The sequence below is a fragment of the Notolepis coatsorum genome, assembly GCF_963971535.1.
Source record: "Notolepis coatsorum genome assembly, chromosome: 14".
Classification (NCBI taxonomy): domain Eukaryota; kingdom Metazoa; phylum Chordata; class Actinopteri; order Aulopiformes; family Paralepididae; genus Notolepis; species Notolepis coatsorum.
Genome location: NC_140178.1, coordinates 7,923,955 through 7,946,403, shown reverse-complemented (window position 1 = coordinate 7,946,403; position 22,449 = coordinate 7,923,955). Strand labels below are relative to the sequence as shown.

General features: G+C 44.4%; 2 protein-coding genes across 2 annotated transcripts in view; one reads left to right on the top strand and one right to left on the bottom strand.

Moving 5' to 3' along the window:
• The window catches only part of ezh1 (enhancer of zeste 1 polycomb repressive complex 2 subunit), a 112,315-nt gene extending 100,480 nt beyond the window's left edge, over nt 1-11,835 (top strand). Inside the window, 6 exon segments of the mRNA XM_084328348.1 lie at nt 3-32; nt 2,149-2,193; nt 2,195-2,231; nt 6,927-7,007; nt 7,508-7,592; nt 10,607-11,835. Coding sequence (XP_084184474.1) covers nt 3-32; nt 2,149-2,193; nt 2,195-2,231; nt 6,927-7,007; nt 7,508-7,592; nt 10,607-10,667 — 339 coding nt within the window. The 3' untranslated portion in view covers nt 10,668-11,835.
• A 9,530-nt stretch (nt 11,836-21,365) lies between these two features.
• Nucleotides 21,366-22,449, bottom strand: part of cntnap1 (contactin associated protein 1) — a gene marked incomplete at both ends in the record, with an annotated part of 51,248 nt that continues 50,164 nt past the window's right edge. The window contains one exon of the mRNA XM_084328347.1: nt 21,366-21,553. Within this exon, the coding sequence (XP_084184473.1) occupies nt 21,366-21,553 (188 nt within the window). The remainder of the gene's footprint in view (nt 21,554-22,449) is intronic.

The window sequence follows — 22,449 nt, the reverse complement described above, 5'->3', positions numbered from 1 at the left end:
AGAACGAGTTCATCTCAGAGTACTGCGGAGAGGTCAGTGCAGACGGCAACACACTCGTCCTCATGTCAACGAGTTCATTCATTAACCACCTCTTTTGCTTTATGGGTATATATCTGGGTATAATCCCTATTTATACCCCTGCATATAATCCTTCTATATAATCCTTCTATATACCTACTGATACACCAGCATATACCTCATATAACTCTGTATGATAGCATGTACAATAATGCTGCATATACCGTATACATTTATATTTATATTTACAGCATACAGTATATATATATCCATATCTGTCTGAATATACCTGCATATAATTCTTCTCTATACCTCCTTATACACCTGCATATGACCCATTTAACTCTGTATGATAGCATGTACAATAATGCTGTATACACTGTATATATACATTTATATATTTATATTGACAGCATATTATATAAATTCCATATCTGTCTGAATATACCTGCATATAATTATTCTATATACCGATATGCATATAACCCATATAACACTGTATGATAGCATGTAGAATAATGCTGTATATACCGTATATATATTTATATATACCCCCATATGTCTATACATAGCTGTATATAATCATTTTTACATATACTTGTTGATACTATATCTACATCTGTACATATATCTTACCTACTCTTACTAGTTACGCTGCTGGTGTTATGGGTTTGAAACCGACCCCAATCGCACAACACAAGACAGGTATGAGAGTAAGCCAAAAACAGGGCAATATTTATTATATAACAAAAAGCGGGCACAATCCCTTTAAGGGAGAACACAAAAAAACACTAGAGTCCATGAAACATGAAAACTGCGGCACTGTGCCTTTAACAGGCGAAACGGCTAAGGGACCAGGGGCACTAGAGACAGGGACAGCGACAGAGGCCCGGAGAGAGGGGCTGGGGACGGGGACAGGAATCCAACGGCGGAGGCCGGGCACGGGGACAGGGACCCGACGGCGGAGGCCGGGCACGGGGGACAGGGGCCCGACGGCGGAGGCCCGGGCACGGGGACAGGGGCCCGACAGCGGAGGCCGGGCACGGGGATCCTCTTCGTCCCTACACCGAGTAGGGCTCTGCTGCTCTGAAAGGAATCCTCCTCCTCCTCCTCGGATGCTGCAGACGGGCAGCGCAGAACGCAGGGGGGTCCCAGGGGACCGGGGCGAGAACACGCCATCCCCCCGTGGAATAGGGAGCGATGGCGAGCCGGGGTCCGAGACCGGAGACGCGGCAGGTGATGGTAGGCACGTCGTCTCACGCCGGAGACGCGGCAGGTGATGGTAGCAACAAGATGGCACGACGTCTGGAGTGAGAACAAAGGGATCCTCCGTGGAAGTCTAGAGAGCGAAGACGATGTCCCACTCCAGGAAACGGCAGTAGATGGTAACGTACAGAACCAGCGTACAGAACCAGCGTACAGAACACAGAACGACCCGCCCAGGACTGGAGGGGAGTCTGCAACCTAAGTACTCTCCCGAGCTGATCGCAAACTCCCAACAGGTGCGTGAAGGTAGAGGAACAAGAATGTCCAAAGGTGGGGGCTGGTGAAGAGTAGGAGACAGGGAAAAGTCCTCGCAAGGGTGGGGGCTGGTGAAGAGTAGGAGACAGGGAAAAAGTCCTCGCAAGGGGTGGGGGCTGTTGAGGAGAGTAGACAGGGAAAAAGGTCCAGGGACAGCGAATCCTCACAGCTGGCCAGTAGGACTTACTTACTACCATAGTGTCTTTACACCTGTATCACTGTACATATTAATACTACAACTATGTACATAAATCTGATTATCACTATTACTCAGTAGTACTAATATAGTTATATATTTTATATGCAGTTTAATCACATGTACATTGTATAATATATTTGAATCTAATCTAATCTAATTGAATCTAATCTAGTGTCTAAAGTATACTTAATGTACAGTATTTGTCTGTGTGTGTGCGTGTGTGCGCGTGTTGTGTGTGTGTGTGTGTGTGTGTGTGTGTGTGTGTGTGTGTGTGTGTGTGTGTGTGTGTGTGTGTGTGTGTGTGTGTGTGTGTGTGTGTGGTGTGTGGTGTGTGTGTGTGTGTGCATGTGCGTGTGTGTGTGTGTGCGTGCGTGCGTGCATGCGTGCATGGCGTGTGGTAGTGTGTGTAGCTGATCTCCCAGGATGAAGCTGATCGACGGGGCAGGATTTATGACAAAATACATGTCCAGCTTCCTTTTCAACTTAAATAATGGTAAGTAGAGCCGCTCTCCTGCCCGGTAGAGTCACTGATCACAGAGGTAAAATAATAAATAGATACACGAACATGGGCTCCTCTTGTTAGCAGTAGCACTGAAGCCAGCGCTGTCAAATAGAACCACGAATAGAATCACATGCAGACAGTACTTCTAGCCAAAGAACAGTAAGATAAGATAATGATAATAATAACTTTATTTTTATTATTATTATTAAGATAAGATAAGATAAGATAAGATATTACTCATAGCAGCGTGGGGAGGGGGGGGGGGGGGTACAGGTATGGGCAGGGTAATAGTAGAAAGACCTAAATATAGGCAATACAATTGGATCTCAATATAAAAGTATGATACAAAATAAACAGTGTAAACAATAGGGCTGCACGATTCTTGCTCAAATGTGAATCACGATTTTTCTCTCTAAAGAATCTCTCTCACACTATTCTTATTTTTCGTCATCATTTTAAAAAGTAAAGTAAAAAGTAAAATGATTATTATTATAAAAAAAAAAGATTTAAGTACAAATATTATTAAATTAATCGTCATAATTTAGAAATGAGATCGCATAGGTCTATGAATCGAGATCGCAAATTTATTTCAATTAATTGTGCAGCCCTAAACAATATAATTAACTCTGAATATAAAAATATGAGAAGAAATAAACAGTGTAAATAAACGCAGGTGCAGATGAGGGTCGGTGGGCCCTATCGGTTATATTATACGTTAGGTAGCTTACCAATAAGGGCCTTAGAAATGAACACATACCAGTGTTTGTATTGCAGGTGATGTCAAAATTCTGCACTGATAAGTCTGTAAGCTGTAGCCTGAGTACATTCCAACCAAAACAAAGGTTAGTCAATGTCACACAGATGCGCTGCCGTGTTAACTTCCCAAAAGCAAGCGTGTTGTTAGCTCTAGGGGCTAACTGTGCACTTTCTCTATGATCTCTGCTCTCTTTAATACACCACATATGGTAGCGGGTCACGGGATTACTGCGCTTTAGATACACCACATGTTGAAAACGGAGCTTGGCAAAAACCGGTTTAAAATATTATGCCCCGCGCAAACGGAACGAATTACAGAGAACCTTGAAGTCAGAACATTTCATTCCTCTATTGAACTCCGATATTGTAAATGTTTGTATGTTTACATGTTTTTGACGTTTGTCAGGTTTGTTTTTGTCGGAACTGTTCTTGTTGGTCCAACGTGTTTTTGTATGTGTCTATTATAAACAGGTAGATAAGCTAAGATATGATAAGATAACATAACATAAGATATTCCTTTATTGATCCCCTTGCGTAAATTCAGACATCATAGCAGCACGGGGAGGAGGGCGGGGGGGGGGGGGGGGGGGGTACAGGTATGGGCAGGGCAATAGTAGAAAAGAAAGAAATAAGAATAAGAAAAGATAAACAGTGTAAAACAATATAATTAACTGTGAATAAAAAAATATGAGGAAAAATAAACAGTGTAAACAAAGGTGCAGATTAGAGCCAGACACGCTTGGTGGCCAGATATATGTAATAGTTCTCGACATAGACCATACTATTTTTTTTTTTTATCCACTTTTTCTCCCATTTTCTATATTTTCTCCCATCCCAATTTCGTATCATCCACTTCAACCCTCCCCTGTCACGAACGTTGTTTCTTGCCTCCCACAAGCCGGCTGCAATGTGGACTAAGTCATACATAGCACGAGTCCCCTCCGGTACTTGAGGTAACAGCAGTCGCATCTTTTCACCTGCGCGGCTCGATCTCTCAGTGGCGAGGAGTAACGCGTGGGAGGCTCACGCTGCCCCCGACACTTCCTGATTCTACTGCGCAGGCGCACCAACCGACCTGTAGGAGTCGCTGTCCACAACGCCCGATCCCCACCCATCAGTTTCCCACCCCCTAATACGGCCAATGTGTATTAGTATGAACGACCAGCTAAACTGAAAGCAATGTGGAGCGCTGGGCCCAGCGTCTCCAGATTTCGTGGCGAGCGCCTTGCCCACTACGCCACGTAGCCGCCTAGTTCTCGACATAGACTATACTCTACAGTTCTCTGTTTAGTCTGCTGTCAGCTTGATGTATTCATCATCCACAACGTGCCTGGCCGTTGTGGGGCCGTCCACCCCACTCCCAGGCAGGTGGAGGAGGCAGAATAAACCAGATTATTATTATTTATTGTAACATATACAGTAATATAACCGATAGGGCACACAGACCCTCATTCTGTTTACACTGTTTTTATATCGCTGTGGGGCACTTTGGGCTACGGGTCCATGTGTGAAAGGTAGAGTTATTATTTATTATTATTATTATTATTATTATATAGTACCAAAAAAATGATGTATTGAAATGTCTAAGTCTCGACGACATTGAAAATGAGGGTGACCTCAATTGTCCTTTTTTTCGAGAATAAATAAAGGTTTGAATTAATATTCAGAGTTAATTATATTGTTTACTTTGTCCTCGTGTTTTTTATATTCGGATCTACAGTAATCGTATTGCCTATATTTATGTCTTTCTACTATTGCCCTGCCCGTACCTGTACCTCCCCTCCCCCCTCCCCCATGCTGCTATGATGCCCAAATTTCCCCACAAGGGGATCAATAAAGGAATATCTTATCTTATCTTATGGTCTGAATGAATGAATGAATGAATGAATGAATGAATGAATGAATGAATGAATGAATGAATGAATGAATGAAAACTTTATTAACAGATTGCAGAATGGGTACAATACAGTACGGCTCAATACACACAATTGTTAAGGGGATGCAGACCAGAGAAAGACTTTCGTCTTGTTTACATCAGGGTCCCCCATTTTCAATTCATAGTGACATTTATGACATACACAACATACATGACATTTATGGCATAGGGACATACATGACATACAGGTATATAGTACTATTACATTTGTGACATATATGATATGCAAATACACAGTACTGTTACCCATAGATCCTAACAGAGATTATATACATACGGTGGGGAGGAGACTGTACATTAGGAGGGGGTGGGTGGGTGGGAGAAAAAAAATACATACGGTGGGGAGGAGACTGTATATTTGGGGGGGGTGGGGCGGTTTGGACCTTTACGGTGGCCAGTTTCGAATTGCAGCCTCCCGTAGGTGCTCTTTAAGTAGCCCAATGACTCTCACCGGGGCTGGCTGTCACACTAGGATGTTCGCACACACTAGAGGTTCCTGGTGCTATTTGTTTATTAACATCATAAGAGTGACATTCACAGAATACTGTTCTTCATCAGATGGAGATGATTGAGTGATGAGTCTGATGAAGATGATTGAGTGATATCAGTCTGATTCTTGAAGTTTCAAGTTTTGTTGTATTTGTCACATATAAGGTACATGTACATTACAGTGAAATGCTTGTTTCTGTATGAGCCTCCTGAGAGTGTGCTTCATACAGTAAAAAGAATAAAGAATAAAGTCCAAACACTATACAAAATATACAATATACAAAACTAAAGTACAACCTAAAGTACAGAGATCAGTCTGATGAGGCCTGGATTCGAACCTCCGCATGGGGAAACCAAACATGGACCACTGAGCCAAAGGGGGTCACCCCTGGCCAAGGGAGATATTAGGCCTCACTGGGCTCACTCACGGTTAGTCACACTGCCCCTGGTGGCGGCTCACAGGCGATGCACCTTGTAGATCAGTTGGCTTCACATCTATGACACTTTATGTGCCCTCGTTTTGGCAATAGATTGAATTGCATCAGGAGCTTCCAATATATTTAGCTGAATGAATGAATGAATGAATGAATGAATGAATGAATGAATGAATGAATGAATGAATGAATGAAAACTTTATTTAACAGATTGCAGAATGGGTACAGTACAGTACAGCTCAATACACACAATTGTTAAGGGGATGCAGACCAGAGAAATACTTTCGTCTTGTTTACATCAGGGTCCCCCCCATTTTCAATTCATAGTGACATTTATGACATACACAACATACATGACATCATGACATTTATGGCATAGGGACATACATGACATACAGGTACTGTTACATTTGTGACATATACGATATGCAAATATACAGTACTGTTACCCATAGATCCTGACAGAATATATACATACGGTGGGGAGGAGACTGTACATTAGGAGGGGGTGGGTCAGTGGGAGAGAAATATACATACGGTGGGGAGAGAATATACATACGGTGGGGAGGAGACTGTCTATTAGGACGGGGGGGGGGGGGGGGGTTGGTGGGAGAGAAATATACATACAGTGGGGAGATGGATGGATGGATGGTTGGATGGATGGATGGATGGATGGATGGATGGATGGATGGATGGATGGATGGATGGATGGATGGATGGATGGATGGATGGATGGATAGATAGATAGATAAGGGGTATTTGTCAAGGGCAACATTTAAGAAGTTCAGAAGTTATTGTTTAATACAAACACATCACTTTGTGAAGGCAGTTGACATGTAGACTTCCTGGTCTCACTAAACATTATGCACCAGTCCCTCCTCATGCCTGCTGTGTTCACAAATCGGACCAAATTGACACAGACTAAAATTAAAGACTGTACGTACACAACATCATTCTAGTCTAGTTTTATTTTTATTTCACTTAACTGAAATGTTTTCTAACACCTAGTTGTAGTTTAGTTTTAGTGAACTATAATAACCTCGGCTCAGTGACCACTCTGTCTCTCTACAGACTTTGTCGTAGACGCCACGAGAAAAGGGAACAAAATCCGGTTTGCGAATCATTCGGTGAATCCTAACTGTTACGCAAAAGGTAAGATCACACTTTGACACTTAATCACAGAGTGTTTATGACATAACTACTGCGTCAACTGAAACATGGACTACTTGTTCATTCTTCACTGTTCATACTTCTTGCATACATTTGCACATTACTGCTCAATTGCACAGCCCTGCTAAATATCCCACCCTGTAAATATTCAACACTATTGTTATTTTTTATTCTAATGTATATACTTGACCACATCGTGCACATTTTAATTGTATAATTATATTCTATTCTATTTTTCTTCTATGTTAATTTAGTTTATATTCCATTTTATTTTATTCCACTTTTTTATTTTTAATCTACCATAATTGTCTGTCCGTCAATGTCGCACCAAAAACAACCAAATAAAATGCCTTGTTTGTGGAAAAACTACTTGGCAATGAAGACCTTTCTGATTGTGATTGTGATTCTGCTTGTGTCCGTGTCTTCCGGTGACCTCTCGGTGACCTCTCGGTGACCTTGCTGTGACCTTGCGCTGCTCGTAGTGGTGATGGTGAACGGAGACCACCGCATCGGGATCTTTGCCAAGCGGGCCATTCTGCAGGGAGAGGAGCTGTTCTTCGACTACAGGTAGGATCAGTCTTGGGCAAGTTACTCAGGAAGTGTAATGAGTTACTTATTACTGATTACTCCTTTAAAATATCTGAAATACAATTTTTTCTTTTTTTTTTACCATTCTGCCTTCTTAGCAATGATTTTGTGTATTTAGCCTTTTTGTGTGTGTGTGTGTGTGTGTGTGTGTGTGTGTGTGTGTGTGTGTGTGTGTGTGTGTGTGTGTGTGTGTGTGTGTGTGTGTGTGTGTGTGTGTGTGTGTGTGTGTGTGTACAACGGTGGCTGTGTTGATGATTGTGTCATGAAATTTGGTCCGTTTACTTATTTTTCATATATATTTACATAATTTGAAAAGATTGTATTTTGAAAATCTCTAACAGAAAAGTTACCCATTTGACCACCCTAGTGGTTTATTTCATGCCATTAGGGGTTAGGGTTACCCTAACCCCTAACCCTAACCCTAGCCCCAACCCCAACCCTAACCCTAACCCTAACACAAACGGGAATATAAGGGGTTACAATTAGGAAATCTTTGGAATCTTTGATAGATATGTTGAGTTAGGTTCATAGTGGTATTCATAAAAAAAAGAATTGGAACGAAATATTACAAATTAAGTTTTTTATGACCTTGAACGTGATGCAATCTTTTCATGCACTAAGGTGACAACTCTGTCAGTTACCTAACAAGGCAGAAGGGTTAAACCCGCTAACCTTCTTACTGTCTTCTACCATCATGCACTCTTCCTACTATACTTCTATCTCTACTACTATATTCACTCAACACTGCAGCACCCAACTTTCAACACTGTTAGATCAGCGGTTCCCAAACTTTTTTGGCCGCGCACCCCCTGTCACCTGCCGACCTAGCTCGCGCACCCCCCAATGCAAACATAAAAAATAATAAATAAATAAGCCAGAGACTCCGTGCTGCTGCTGACTTTAAATCAAATAGGTGTCTGTGGGCGGTCAGCCGACATTAATAAACAACAGTGTGTTATAATCACATTTTTATGAGCTAACGAATTCCGTTATATTGGACATTTGTATTAATTATATCAAGCGAATAACTGAGAAATTTGGCAGAGAGACGGCAACATTATCGTGAAATATAAAAATTGCGTGATGACTATTATATCTCCGCCTCCCAGTCCCAACGAAGCACATACCAATAGTATGCAACTGCAGAGCCACAGAGCCAGCGGCGCTCTCATCCCGGTCTGGGGAAGCTCAGCAGAATTGCCAATGGCTGAATTGGAGTATTGCACTGTGCGCGCACAACTGTCTGCTCTGCGGCTGCATGCTTCTCGCAAATCTAGCTCTCGCTGCCAAACCAAATGAATCTCGACATCGCTTCACCAATAGTCGTTATCAGAACACTACACACATATCATAATTATAGAACACACATCGTTGTCATTATTACCCTGTTTTCTTGGTGGAGGGCGTGTTGTGTCTGTGCTCCAGCTGTCATCATCTGTCTCCACTCCCTTAACGCTGCTCTCCGCTTCTCTCGCCTCCAAATCCTCCTGTCCTCTTTCATAACTTTTATTGACTTTAGATTCACCTGACAGTTTCCCTGTTTTTAGCCAGCTCTGCATGTTGTAAGTGCCACAATCCCGCGCTGGTCCCGCGCTTTTGGCAGGAAGTTATTAATGCACTGGCTCGCGCACTGGCTCGCGCTCGCTACTGTCATCGGCCCGCTGTTAAGCCCGCATATAGGAGACCTGAGGAGACAGACTCCAGGCAGAGTGGAGCGCATCAGCACAGACGAAGCGCACCTCGCCCGAGACATTGTTTATTATTATTATTATTAAAACGTACGTTTTTTATTAAAAACGTTTCTTGAATTTCATGATTTACACAGTGAAAATCCCCATTTGAAATAATGTATATTAGTTATATATTTATTAGTAAAATAACGCCATTAGCCTTTTCATGTCACGCACCACCTAGAGGTAGCTCGCGCACCACAAGGGGTTTGGGAACCACTGTGTTAGATGAACATTGTTACTCAGCTGAAAGAGTTTCTACTTTCTAGCTTAGCACAATGAATGGAAGTGGACAGTGTCGGTTAGCCTTCGGGAGAGGTGTTAGTTGGACAATGCCTAGGCTAACCGGCACTGTCCGCTTCCATTAATTGTGCTAAGCTAGGCTAACGTGCAGCCAGATAGCGTTCTACTGAACGCACAGAGAGGAAACTGGTATCTATCTTCTTCTCTCTCTCTCTGGAGAAGACGGTACGCTAATTTCCCAAAATGTTGGTACAGTATGTTCCTTAAAGTTATTTTTATCCTTTCTTCATGGAGGGCTCAGGTCCGGGGGTGTTGTTCCACCGTGCGTCTGTGGAAGCCCATAGACCACCGCAACACTTCCGGGATTCTGAAATCATGGCAGAGAGAGCAGGGGGAGAAAATTAATGAATGTGGATGAGAGCCTTGACATTAAGTGGTTGTAGCTACAGCTGTGGGGGTGCGGGAGACATGATCCAATAGAGTTTTATATACGCCTGCGTCTCCTGAACACGGAGAGACTCATCCCAAGTCGATTGGTACTTTCTCTGCCGAGCTATAGTCACTTTTCCGCACCTAAATTCACACCTACGCATGCGCAGATTGCCCGCAGAGTCTAGGTTCATCAATCTGCGCATCATGCGTAGTTCGGGAGTAGGTGCGAAAAAGCGACTATAGCTCGGCCGAGAAAGTGCCGATCGACTTGGGATCGGTCGTGCCGTGTTCAGGAGACTCAGGCGCATAAAAGTCTATTGGATCGTGTCTCCAGCGCCCCCACAGCCGTAGCTACAACCACTTAATGTCAAGGCTGTCATCCACATTCATTCATTTTCTCCCCCCGCTCTCTCCTCCGTGAGCTCAATGTAGCGCGGAAGTGCAGCGGGCTATTGAGACATGTGTCATGTGACTCTGGAGCTACGCAAACATGAACCCGACACGCCCAGCGCTGATCCCACTCTTCTCTTCCTCCTCTTCCTCCTCCTCCTCCTCCTCCTCCTCCTCCTCCTCTTCCTCCTCCCACAGATACAGCCAGGCCGACGCCTTGAAGTACGTGGGGATAGAGAGGGAGGCCGACGTGACTTAGCTGCCGCACCTGCTGCGATTCAACGACCCCCTCCTGACCTCCTCCTGACCTCCTCCTGACCTCCTCTGCCACCCGCCACAACACTTCTCACCCCCCCCCCCCCCCCCCGTCCCGCAGTGTCTTACATCAAGGCTATCGACCGCATTCAGCGTGGCGGGGCACGAGAGCGAACCGCGTCAACCGCGTCGATGAGTGTCTCTACGAACGGTCACCGACTCCGCCCTATTTTGCTGACACGTGTAGCGCCTCGACCCGCCAGCAGGGGGCGCTCTTTCCCGCTCTGCAGAGACATCTGTAAGGCCTCCTTCGGAGACACTATTCCCTATCTCGCTACAACGCCTCTCCCACCCACCCGCCACGACGAGCTTAAGAAACTAAACAAGCGATTTAGAATTTTGCGACAAATACCTATTATTATTTATTCAATATAGCACTTACAGCGCATCGCGTCTCTTTCATTATGAGGCTATAGCTACTCATCGCGCGCCGCTCTCTCCGCGGCTCCGTTACCGCGCTCGTAGACGTAGCCTTTCACCCCCCCCTCCCCTCCCCCGCTCCAAGTACGTAAACGCAAGCTTTTACATCGTACCTAATGGTGACAGTGAAATAACAGTGCATGTGTTGTCTCTCGGATTAAGCAAAACCATAAAAACCATAAAAAAAACACGTTAGCATCGTTAGCTTCGGTTTTAAAGCGTGACGCTCCGCACTTAACCGTCCCTCAAAAGGAGCCTTCTTGTTGTTGTTGTTGTTATTAGCTCAACCGGTGCTAGCCACAGGTCCTAGACTTCAGTATTCCACTGCAAAAGCTGTGTGTGTGTGTGTGCGTGTGTGTGTGTGTGTGTGTGCGTGTGCGTGTGCGTGTGTGTGTGTGTGAACTATCCGCGTGCCATTCGATTGTTTCATATCCGATTTAGAATCCAAAATCGACCTGTTATTTCATTGTTCGTTGGATATTTTGTCGTCTCTTCGATTGTGTAATTTTTACGTACCTGATTTGTTGTGACCATGAAGTTAGTTAAAGTTAGACTTTTCTCCCCACGTGCGTCTGTCTGTGAGCAGGTCACTTCTCCCAAGTGGATCCCCGCTATGCCTTTGCCCCGTTACTGACACAGTAAGATGAGATAAGATAAGATATTCCTTTATTGATCTCCTTTGGGGAAATTGGGGCGTCATAGCAGCATGGGGGAGGTGGGGGGGGGGGGGGGGGGTACAGGTATGGGCAGGGTAATAGTAGAAAGCCATAAATATAGGCACAATATAAATTGTGAACAAACTAGAACAATACGCGCATTTTATTGTAGGACCCAAAAGCATGACATACCTGGAGACAACAGACCACACACGAGTTGCTTAAAGCGATCAATAACTCACGACACCAACACTTCACAAACACTGGTCTAATCATTTATCAGGGCGCAGGCTGTGACAGCATACAGAATGCAGTATCGACATCCTCATGGCAGATAGCAGAGTCAAGTTGCTCTCCGTTTCTCTCCCAGTCACACAAAATATCCTGTTTTCTCATGTTCTACTTCTAAAGGACCAAAGGCGTATTAGCAGCAGGCCTTTGTGTTCACGCACAACTGTTATGCGCATAACAAACGAGCGTGTCACTAGACTGCAGGGGTTCTCAACGTTTTTTTATACCACGACCCCATTTTATTTAGGATTTCTTTTGTGGCGACCCCACACTTAATGTATCGCGTAATTTCAATGTGGAATTAAGGAATATCAAAATAAAAGCACACGTTGTTGAACTCGATCACAGCACTATGTTATCAATACACATTTATAAAACGAGGCATATTTTGCCAAAATATGTTGCCAGAACATAAAAAAAAAAAACAGTCACCTACCCACGACCCCACTTTGGGTCGCGACCCGTAGTTTGAGAACCACTGCACTAGAGGGTTTGATACACAGCTCACTCATTCCAATCATTTGACTCGTCGTTCGTTTTGATTGGATGCCGTCGTTTTAGCTCCCGCCCCTTTAACGGAACGACAGATTTCATTTCAGTGTCAAACGTCTTGTTTCTTTTCAGTACTATTGACTACTGTTGAGATATATATTAATAAGAAATATAAAATGTTCCCACAAATCAACGGCCGCCTATTGATCCTTCAGAACAAACGAAAAACAACGAAAAAAAAGTCGTTATTGGTTTTAAGATTTCAGATTTGTAAACGAACAATGAAATAACAGGTCGTTATTGGTTTTCAGATTTTTTATTTGTAATCAAACAATGAAATAACAGGTCGTTATCGGTTTTCTGATCTTGGATTCTCGGATGTGAAACGGCGGGACGACACGTGGATATAGTGGACCGTTAGCGTCGACGCCATGTCGTCATGGTTACCGTGCGTTTATATTAGTATATCAATGAATATCAATGTTCCGCAACAATAGGCAAACCGGATGATGAGGAAACCGACTGACTGTAATGAATGTAAACGGATATAAATGGTGGCGGACAGATCTCTCTCCTCCTTTTCATTTCACGCGCTCGACCGGGGCCTCCGACACTCGAAGGGCAACGCCCTCGTACCCCGTGGGATCCTGCCGTCCGTGAGTTTACGCCCATCTTCTCAAAACAGTCCTCCGATTTGAAAGAAACTATACTCTCTATATTAACGAATATCTAATAAACGCACTAATAGTCTTCCTTGAAACGTTTTTTTTTGCAAGTGCCAAATGATTTCCGCGAAGAAGAAACATATTACAGTACGGACGTGTTACGTGTAAAAAAAAAAAAAAAAAAAAAAGCCAAGACTGTATTATATGGGTAACCGTTGTAAAGTTACGAGGGGGGGGAGATTATTTGACCAAATCGTTTAAAAAGTACCCCGTTTATGAATGTAAAACATTCATTATCTGATACGTTTGTGTTGTTTTTTTTGTGTTACTGTATCCAGGACTTCTAATCGCCTTGTTTAACCTTATTCCAGACGTCATGGCCCACGTCGACGTGAGATCTTTCTGAACATGAGATGAGTGAAACAAAAATGGAAGTTACTGTTATGTACAGTGTATGCCTATAAAATAAATCTTTAACTTTATACATTACGACACGTCTCTCTTGTGTTTGTGTGCCACGTGAGGGGGCGACGGTGGAGGAGAGGAGGTAGAGGCTGGTCGTCTGGTAATCGGAAGGTTCCCGGTTCGATGCCCGCTCCTCCCGGGCAGCGTGTCGAAGTGTCCATGAGCAACACACTTAACCCCTAACTGCTCTTTATAGGAGGGGGGGGTGTCTTGGATGGGGATGTGGTGGGGATTGATGTGTGGGGTGTTTGGGGGACTGGCTGTTCCGGGGGGGTTCACATGCCTTTCTTATGTATGCACGTTTACATTGCACTACTTTTATTGTCTTTTATACCTATTCTTATGTCTGCAATTTATGCATTGTTTTTTTATTCTGTCAATTGTGTGCAAATGTTATGCCTATGTTCATTTTATACTAATAGCTGTGGGGGCACTCTGGACTGCAGTCCATGTGTGAAAAGTGCTATATAGATAGTTATTAATATTTATTATTATTATTATATTGTAAAAATGTATGCATTGAAATGTCCGTAAAGTCTCGACGACATTGAAAATTAGGGTGACCTAATTGTCTTTTCGAGAATAAATAAAGGTTTGAAACGAATTGCTCCCGATGAGCAGGTCGGCACCTCGCATGGTCGCCTCCGCCGTCGGTGTGTGAGTGTGTGAGTGAACGGGTGAATGTGAGGAAGAAATTGTAAAGCGCTTTGGGTAAAAGCTGTTATATAAATGCACCATTTACCATTTATACGGCTGACAATGGTCTCTAACTACACGCCCTCGAGACCCCTCCGCTCTGCATCTTCTGGCCGCCTCAGACCCACTCCTCTCCGAGCTCCTGGGGGTTCATCAAAGAGAAGCAGGCTATTCTGGGTCCTCGCTCCACAATGCTGGAACGAACCTCCCACCAGTCAGGTCAGCTGAAACCTGCCAATTTTCCACCATCGACAAAAAAACATACTTCTTCAATCAATATCTGAAAAAAAAAAAAAAAATACTAACCTTCGTACTGTCTATTACTATTATGTACTTTGCTACTAAGGAATCTACCTTGCCTATATTACTACCTACTGCGCTAATAAATATGTCTATACTACTATGCACTCAAGAGTTTAGCACTCAAGTTTGACACTGTTTGACGAACAATCTTACTGACCCTTAGCTGCTTTAGAGTTGTACCCTTCCTTCCTGCTGACTTGTTGTACAGAACTTTGCTTTGTGGCTTCGGATAAAAGCGTTCAGCTAAATGTAAATGTCAGTGTAAATGATCACCCATTGAGGTGTATTATCATACATTCTAATGGTGATACACACCCTCTAGACCGCTCAAGACACCTCAATACCCCTCTAGACCCCTTAAGACCCCTCAGAACCCCTCAAGACCCACCAGGACGCCTTAAGACCCCTCAGGACCCCTTAAGACCCCTTAAGACCCCTCAGGTCCCCTTAAGATCCCTCAAGACCCCTTAAGACCCCTCAGGTCCCCTTAAGATCCCTCAAGACCCCTTAGGACCCCTCAATACCAATCAGGACCCCTTAAGCCCCATCAAGACCCCTCAGGACCCCTTAATACCCCTTAAGACCCCTCAGTACCCCTTAAGACCCCTCAGGACCCCTTAAGACCCCTCAGGACCCCTTAATACCCCTTAAGACCCTCAAGACCCCTTAAGACCCCTCAGGACCCCTTAAGACCCCTTAAGACCCCTCAGGACCCCTTAAGACCCCTCAGGACCCCTTAAGACCCTCAAGACCCCTTAAGACCCCGCAGGACCCCTTAATACCCCTTAAGACCCTCAAGACTCCTCAAGACCCCTCTAGACCCCCCAAGACCCCTCAGGTCCCCTCAAGACTCCTCAAGACCCCTACACTCTGCGTCTTCCCACTCCTCTTCAGGCTCCTGGGGGGTCATTGAGGCTACTCTCTGTCCTGGTTCCACGGTGGTGGAACCAACGTCCCACACAAACACTTTTCCACCATCGACTAACTCTTCAACCAATATCTGAATTAAAACTCCTCAAAGGGGGTTGATTCTGTACAAGAAAAAGAAAACACAGCTGCCCCGATGATTCCTTCAAGCTTCTTTTTATTGAAGTGACAGTTTGGTTTTGCCTTGACTTTGTACATAGTAATGATCATTTACAGTAAGAGTATTTACAAAAACACAGAACCAAGCGCACCGGGGGAAGACACAGAAAACTCGAAAGTGCGATTAAACAAACATCTTCTGTCACTTTTCTGGCGCCTGTTCCAATCAGATCCGGCCTGGTGGGGTGGAGAGAGGATTAACCCCTCGTGTACAACCAGCCCGCCCCAGATCGACCTCCTATATATGAGACGTACTCCCTCTTCTGGCTTAGTTCCTTACTCTGGCCTCTTCCCGTACAGTAGATCTACAGAGGCACCGTCAGGCTGAACACACTACTATCTGAGCCAATCGGCACGTATACAGATCTATCGCTAGGGATGTTCGATATTGGCTTTTTTTTACCGATGCTGCCGATGTACCGATATTGTCCAACTCTTAATTTCTGATACCAATACCGATATATGCAGGATTTCCCCCCCCAAAAAAACGGAATAATTTCAGGTAATTAACATTACATATCTCTTGTTGTGGAATTAACACAACATTATGCATACTTTTGACAATAAATAAAATCAGAATTTGTTCGTACTTGCTTGCCTGGGTAAATAAAGGTTAAATAAATGTAAAGCAAAAATATAGATTATTATTTAATTTTTTACCGATAATTTGCGATATCACATTTTAATGCCAATATCGGTAGGCCGATAATATCGGACATCCCTAATACAGATCTATCGTGTCTCTAGCTCACGTCTCTCTGCTACTGGGTGGTGCACTACAACAAAGTGAGTTGGTACATTGGCATCGGTGCACACATGGTTTTTCTTTGTGATTTTTTTTTATTTATCAGAATCGTTACTCAACGACCATCTTGGTGAAGAAACACAACTGTGGACACAAACCTAACGCGTCTGTACATTCGGTCACACACACACACACACACTTGCTCGAGGGACCACACAAGGACTTAAAGGTGCTGTAAAGGGGTGTTTATTTGTTAAAACAAGTGTTACTGACCAGACACTCTATATCAGTGATGGCTGTTTACTGCAGAGTGGAGGGACTGAGAGACCCATGTTACTGACCAGACACTCTATATCAGTGATGACTGTTTACTGCAGAGTGGAGGGACTGGGAGACCCATGTTACTGACCAGACACTCTATATTAGTGATGGCTGTTTACTGCAGAGTGGAGGGACTGAGAGACCCATGTTACTGACCAGACACTCTATATCAGTGATGGCTGTTTACTGCAGAGTGGAGGGACTGGGAGACCCATGTTACTGACCAGACACTCTATATCAGTGATGGCTGTTTACTGCAGAGTGGAGGGACTGGGAGACCCATGTTACTGACCAGACACTCTATATTAGTGATGTCTGTTTACTGCAGAGCAGGAGGGACTGGGAGACCCATGTTACTGACCAGACACTCTATATCAGTGATGGCTGTTTACTGCAGAGTGGAGGGACTGGGAGACCCATGTTACTGACCAGACACTCTATATCAGTGATGTCTGTTTACTGCAGAGCAGGAGGGACTGGGAGACCCATGTTACTGACCAGACACTATATCAGTGATGACTGTTTACTGCAGAGCAGGAGGGACTGGGAGACCCATGTTACTGACCAGACACTCTATAACAGTGATGGCTGTTTACTGCAGAGAGGAGGGACTGGGAGACCCATGTTACTGACCAGACACTCTATATCAGTGATGGCTGTTTACTGCAGAGTGGAGGGACTGGGAGACCCATGTTACTGACCAGACACTCTATATCAGTGATGGCTGTTTACTGCAGAGTGGAGGGACTGGGAGACCCATGTTACTGACCAGACACTCTATATCAGTGATGGCTGTTTACTGCAGAGCAGGAGGGACTGGGAGACCCATGTTACTGACCAGACACTCTATATCAGTGATGACTGTTTACTGCAGAGCAGGAGGGACTGGGAGACCCATGTTACTGACCAGACACTCTATATCAGTGATGGCTGTTTACTGCAGAGCAGGAGGGACTGAGAGACCCGTGTTACTGACCAGACACTCTATATCAGTGATGGCTGTCGTGAGTGTAGAGCTATTATTCTAACACGTTTTAACCAAATAAAACACCACTTTACAGCACCACTTTAACTAATGAGGGGCGTAGCTGTGATGCAACATGTAATCCGTTCAAAAATGAATAAGCCGACTATTTCCTGAAATGGCTTCAAGGCATAATTAGACCCAAGTTGTTGACCGGCTGAATATGAACTCTGTGGGAGGTTATTATTGTCCATCCGACACATGAAAGAAAGAAAGAAACAAAACAAAACTATTCTTCATATTGATTTGTTTCGCTCACCGTTGGCTCCCGATAAACTGGACTATACGGCACAATTTCAAAAATATAGCCTGGAAAAAACATCAGCGGCCAAATCTATAAATTTTCATTACATACAGTTGCAACCCCCTGCGTTTGATTTGTCTTGTTCTTTACATCTAATATACAACGCGTCACATGGTAACAGATCAGCCCGGTATTGTCCAGCGACAGAGGATCAACGATGACGTCGTCCTATCTGCCAGGCCAGACATGATACCGTATATATATTCTCCTAATCCTGAGCATTCTAGAAAGCTATGATGGATGTTCCCTCCAACACTAAAGCGGAGAACAGAGACAGAGCGCGCGGCCTTGTTGCCGCGGCGTCCGCCTGTACGTCACAGTCACGAGAAGGGTGTCACGTTCAAAACGCTCCCCTCCTCCGCCGATTCTATACAAACCGTAGGAATAATAAAAAGAAAAAAAGTCACACCTTATTCATATATTCACGTAGACACATATGTATGAGATAAAAAAAAATAAGCTTGTTTTTTTTTGCACGTTCCTGCAAATGAAACAAGACACTAAAAGCGTCATCGGTGACCTCCGCTGGAAGAAGCTGATTATTATTGTTATTGCATGTCATTTGCAAAAGTGCAGTTATCATGCGTCAATAGATTAATGATGGGCTAATAATCAGCAAACATTAATGGTTTTGCACACGTTTTATTTTTTCCCAACAATATATAGATACTATTAGTGCTCTTTAGCGTCGAGAAGCTGAAGTGATGGTCGCTCTAAAGCTTCGTACGGTGAATGGGTGCGATGCAGTTTCAGCTTTCCCCGAAAGAGCGAGACTCCATCTCGGACCAGGCAGAGGAATGTCAGAGCTCTCTCTCTCCTCTCTCTCGATCTATCTCTCTCTCACTCTCTCTCTCCTCTCTCTCTCACTCTCTCTCTCCTCTCTCTCTCCTCTCTCTTCTCCTCTCTCTCTCACTCTCTCTCTCCTCTCTCTTCTCCTCTCTCTCCTCTCCCTCTCTCCGCTCTCTCCTCTCTCTCTCCTCTCTCTCTCTCCCTCACTCTCTCTCCCCTCTCTCCTCTCTCTCTCCTCTCCCTCTCTCTCCCTCACTCTCTCTCCCCTCTCTCCCTCTCTATATCGCTCTATTTCCTCTCTCTCCCTCTCTCTATCTCTATCTCTCCTCTCCTTTCTCTCTCCTCTCTCTCTCCCTCTCTCTCTGTCTCTCTCCTCTCCCTCTCTCTCTCTCTCTCTCCCCCCCTCTCTCTCTGTCTCTCTCCTCTCCCTCTCCTCTCTCCTCTCCTTCTCTCTCTCTCCCTCTCTCTCTGTCTCTCTCCTCTCCATCCCTCTCTCTCTCTCCTCTCTCTATCTCTCTCTCTCTCTCTCTCTCCCTCTCTCTATCTCTCCTCTCCCTCTCTCTCTCTCTCTCTCTCTCCTCTCTCTATCTCTCCTCTCTCTCTCTCTGTCGAAAGCAGCTAAAGAAGCCACAGCAGCAGCAGCAACAACAACAGTGCAGTTACTCGCCTACAGCAGATGCAAAAATACTCTTAGCGCTGCGGTGAGAAGGTACAAGATTAGCATTTACATCGTTGTGGTCCCCTGTACATGTCAACGTGTGTGTGTGCGTGTGTGTATGTGTGTATATTGTGTTTTGTGTTTTTCCACATGGTCCCAGGGAGCCAGTTATTTCCAGAGAGATGATTGACGGGAGGAGTGTTCCAAGCGGGATCCAGTTTAACGCACTTAGTCACGCAGAGATGCCATCAGGATTCTCGTAGCCCCGACGCTGGCGGGAGCTTGTCCAGAATATAAGCGGCTGGAAGTAAAGACGGAAGCTTTCGAACGAGGAGGACCTTTGACCTCGAGTAGCCCTGACTGACCCTGTTTCAGGGTCAAACATTATCTGTGTGTGGTTTTTATTTTTTAATGTTTTTGTTCATTAGTGTTAATCACCGGTATAGTCTTCATCCTTGAGAATCATCATCGCCAAGGTAACATCACCGACACAGCTGGTCTGATCTCGTGTCCTGGTCTCACTCTTCTGTTACACTAAAGCCTCACTCCCGGAGCGATCTCATCATCTCACTCTTCGTTACACTAAAGCCTCACTCCCGGAGTGACCTCATCGTCTCTCACTCTTCGTTACACTAAAGCCTCACTCCCGGAGTGATCTCATCGTCTCTCACTCTTCCGTTACACTAAAGCCCTGCGTTGAACGAACTGTAACTGTTAGGCGGCGGCTATCATCTAACTGAAACTATGGCCATTTTTCTGAACCGATAGCTTACGTGTTTTGACCACGTTTTGTATCGGTGATGCAAAGTCACGGCCTGCAATACAACAAATATTATGCGTTCATACCTTCCATGATCTTTATAGTTATGTATCATCTCAAAGCTCCATGCTTTTATGGTATATTCTCTCGTCAGCCGGTTTCAAAAGCAAGGGAAGAAGATTATTATTTCTTTTTTTTATGGACGACCAGCTTCGCTTGTTGTTGTTGTTGTTTTCTTTTTCATAGTTCCGGGTTGTTGCGCCGCCTCTCCCGCGCGTTGTTCCCGCTCGCTGGGTGCCAGAGCGGCGAGAGGAAGTGGGCTGCGGTCTCGCAAAAACGCCTCCCGAGAGAGAGAGAGATCGTCATCATAAAGGTATAATATAGAGACGGCGTTGATCTATAAAGTAAAGATATATCGGTTGGGATTTTGAAATCGCCTCGAATCACCCGGTCCAGAGAAACGAAGGAAAAGGCTGGAAAAACACTCTGATATTTTAGATCTAGTGAATTGTAACGTCTCGAATGACAACGCCACTCTGATCACCACCACGAGTATAGGCCCGTGTAATCTGTGGTTGTGGTTTCATAATGGAGCTCTGCTGAGGCACTGAGGTAAAAGTCACCCCTGCTGCTACAGAGTGAGACTTGTTGGCTCCTCGCCCCCCCCCCCCCCCCCCCCCCCCTTCCAGGGGCTTGAGTTGACCTTTGAACCCCGGGCAGAATACTATGTAGAGCACACCAGGCATCAGATTCCACTTCACAGGGTTATTAACAAACGACCTCAAGAAATAGAAGTAAGAAAATGAATAAACGAAAAAAAAGTTTGAAGGAATTATAAAAACGTAAAACGGGTAACTGTGGTTGTTGTAAGCGTCAGTAACCCCCTCCTGCCCCCCCCTCAAACCCCCCCCCCCCCCCCCCCCCCCCCCCCCCCCCAGAGTTCCCGTGACGACGCTAGTCGCTCCGGTCACTCGTCCTCGATCTCAGGAAACCTCTTCTTCTCCTTGCGCAGGGTGTCGGTGAGCGGCCGGGCACTGCTGGGCGAGTCCAGGTGCTTGGGCTCGTTGGTGTGGTAGCTGCCCTTCTGCTGGTACACGTAGATGTAGACGCTGTACAGGCCTCCGAACAGCAGCAGCAGCGCCAGCACCACGACGACTGGAGGAGAGAGAGAGAGAGAAAAGGATTAATAAAACCTCTTAACATGCGGGCAGAAAAGTGGACATTTTTTGTTTTAGTTTGTGAGGACTGCATACCTTTTTTTTGAGAGAAAAGGATTAAGATTAAGATTTGTACTTTTTTTTTTTTTTACCCAGGGACAGTGTACCACCAACCAGTAGGGCTGTTTCCCCCGAAGCCTGTTTTTGGGGTTCGAACTTCGTCAGGGTTTTTCGAACGGACATTCGAACCTTCGTTTTTAATAATAATAATAAAAAAAATAAAAATAAAGGTTTTTTAAATTTTTTATAAATATCCTCAAACTAAATCCTCAATTTGAATAAAGTGATTAATCTGATTAAATTAGTTTTTTTTTTTTTATTAAATCACATTTCTTTAATGAATATAACTCATCAGTTTTAATACTATAATATTAGTGTGTAGCCTAATCTTTATCTGCAACTGTGAAGAAAAACCCCATTGATTTAAAACAGAATGAATAAATATATATATATAAATATATATAAAAAATATATATAATTTTTTTTTTAAATTGAATTAGAATGTTGATTTAGAATTCGAATGCCAACCAACCAGTCATTTGAACGTGTAGAAGAGGTTCCAAGATTCCATTCCAACACTGTTGTGATGTAAGAGGGAGGTTTACCAATAAGAACAAATACCAATGATAGTTACATCTTTCAACCAAAAGAAGGCCATGCAACCTTTTCATAAAGGACACAGTGACGGGTATCATATCAGTCACTAGTGTAAACTACTAACGAGTCGGTCACAGTCAACCTGCACCTGCTAACGGGTCTGTCCCTTTAGCTCAGCTGGTTAGTGTAAACTACAGTCAACCAGCACCTGCTAACGGGTCTGTCCCTTTAGCTCAG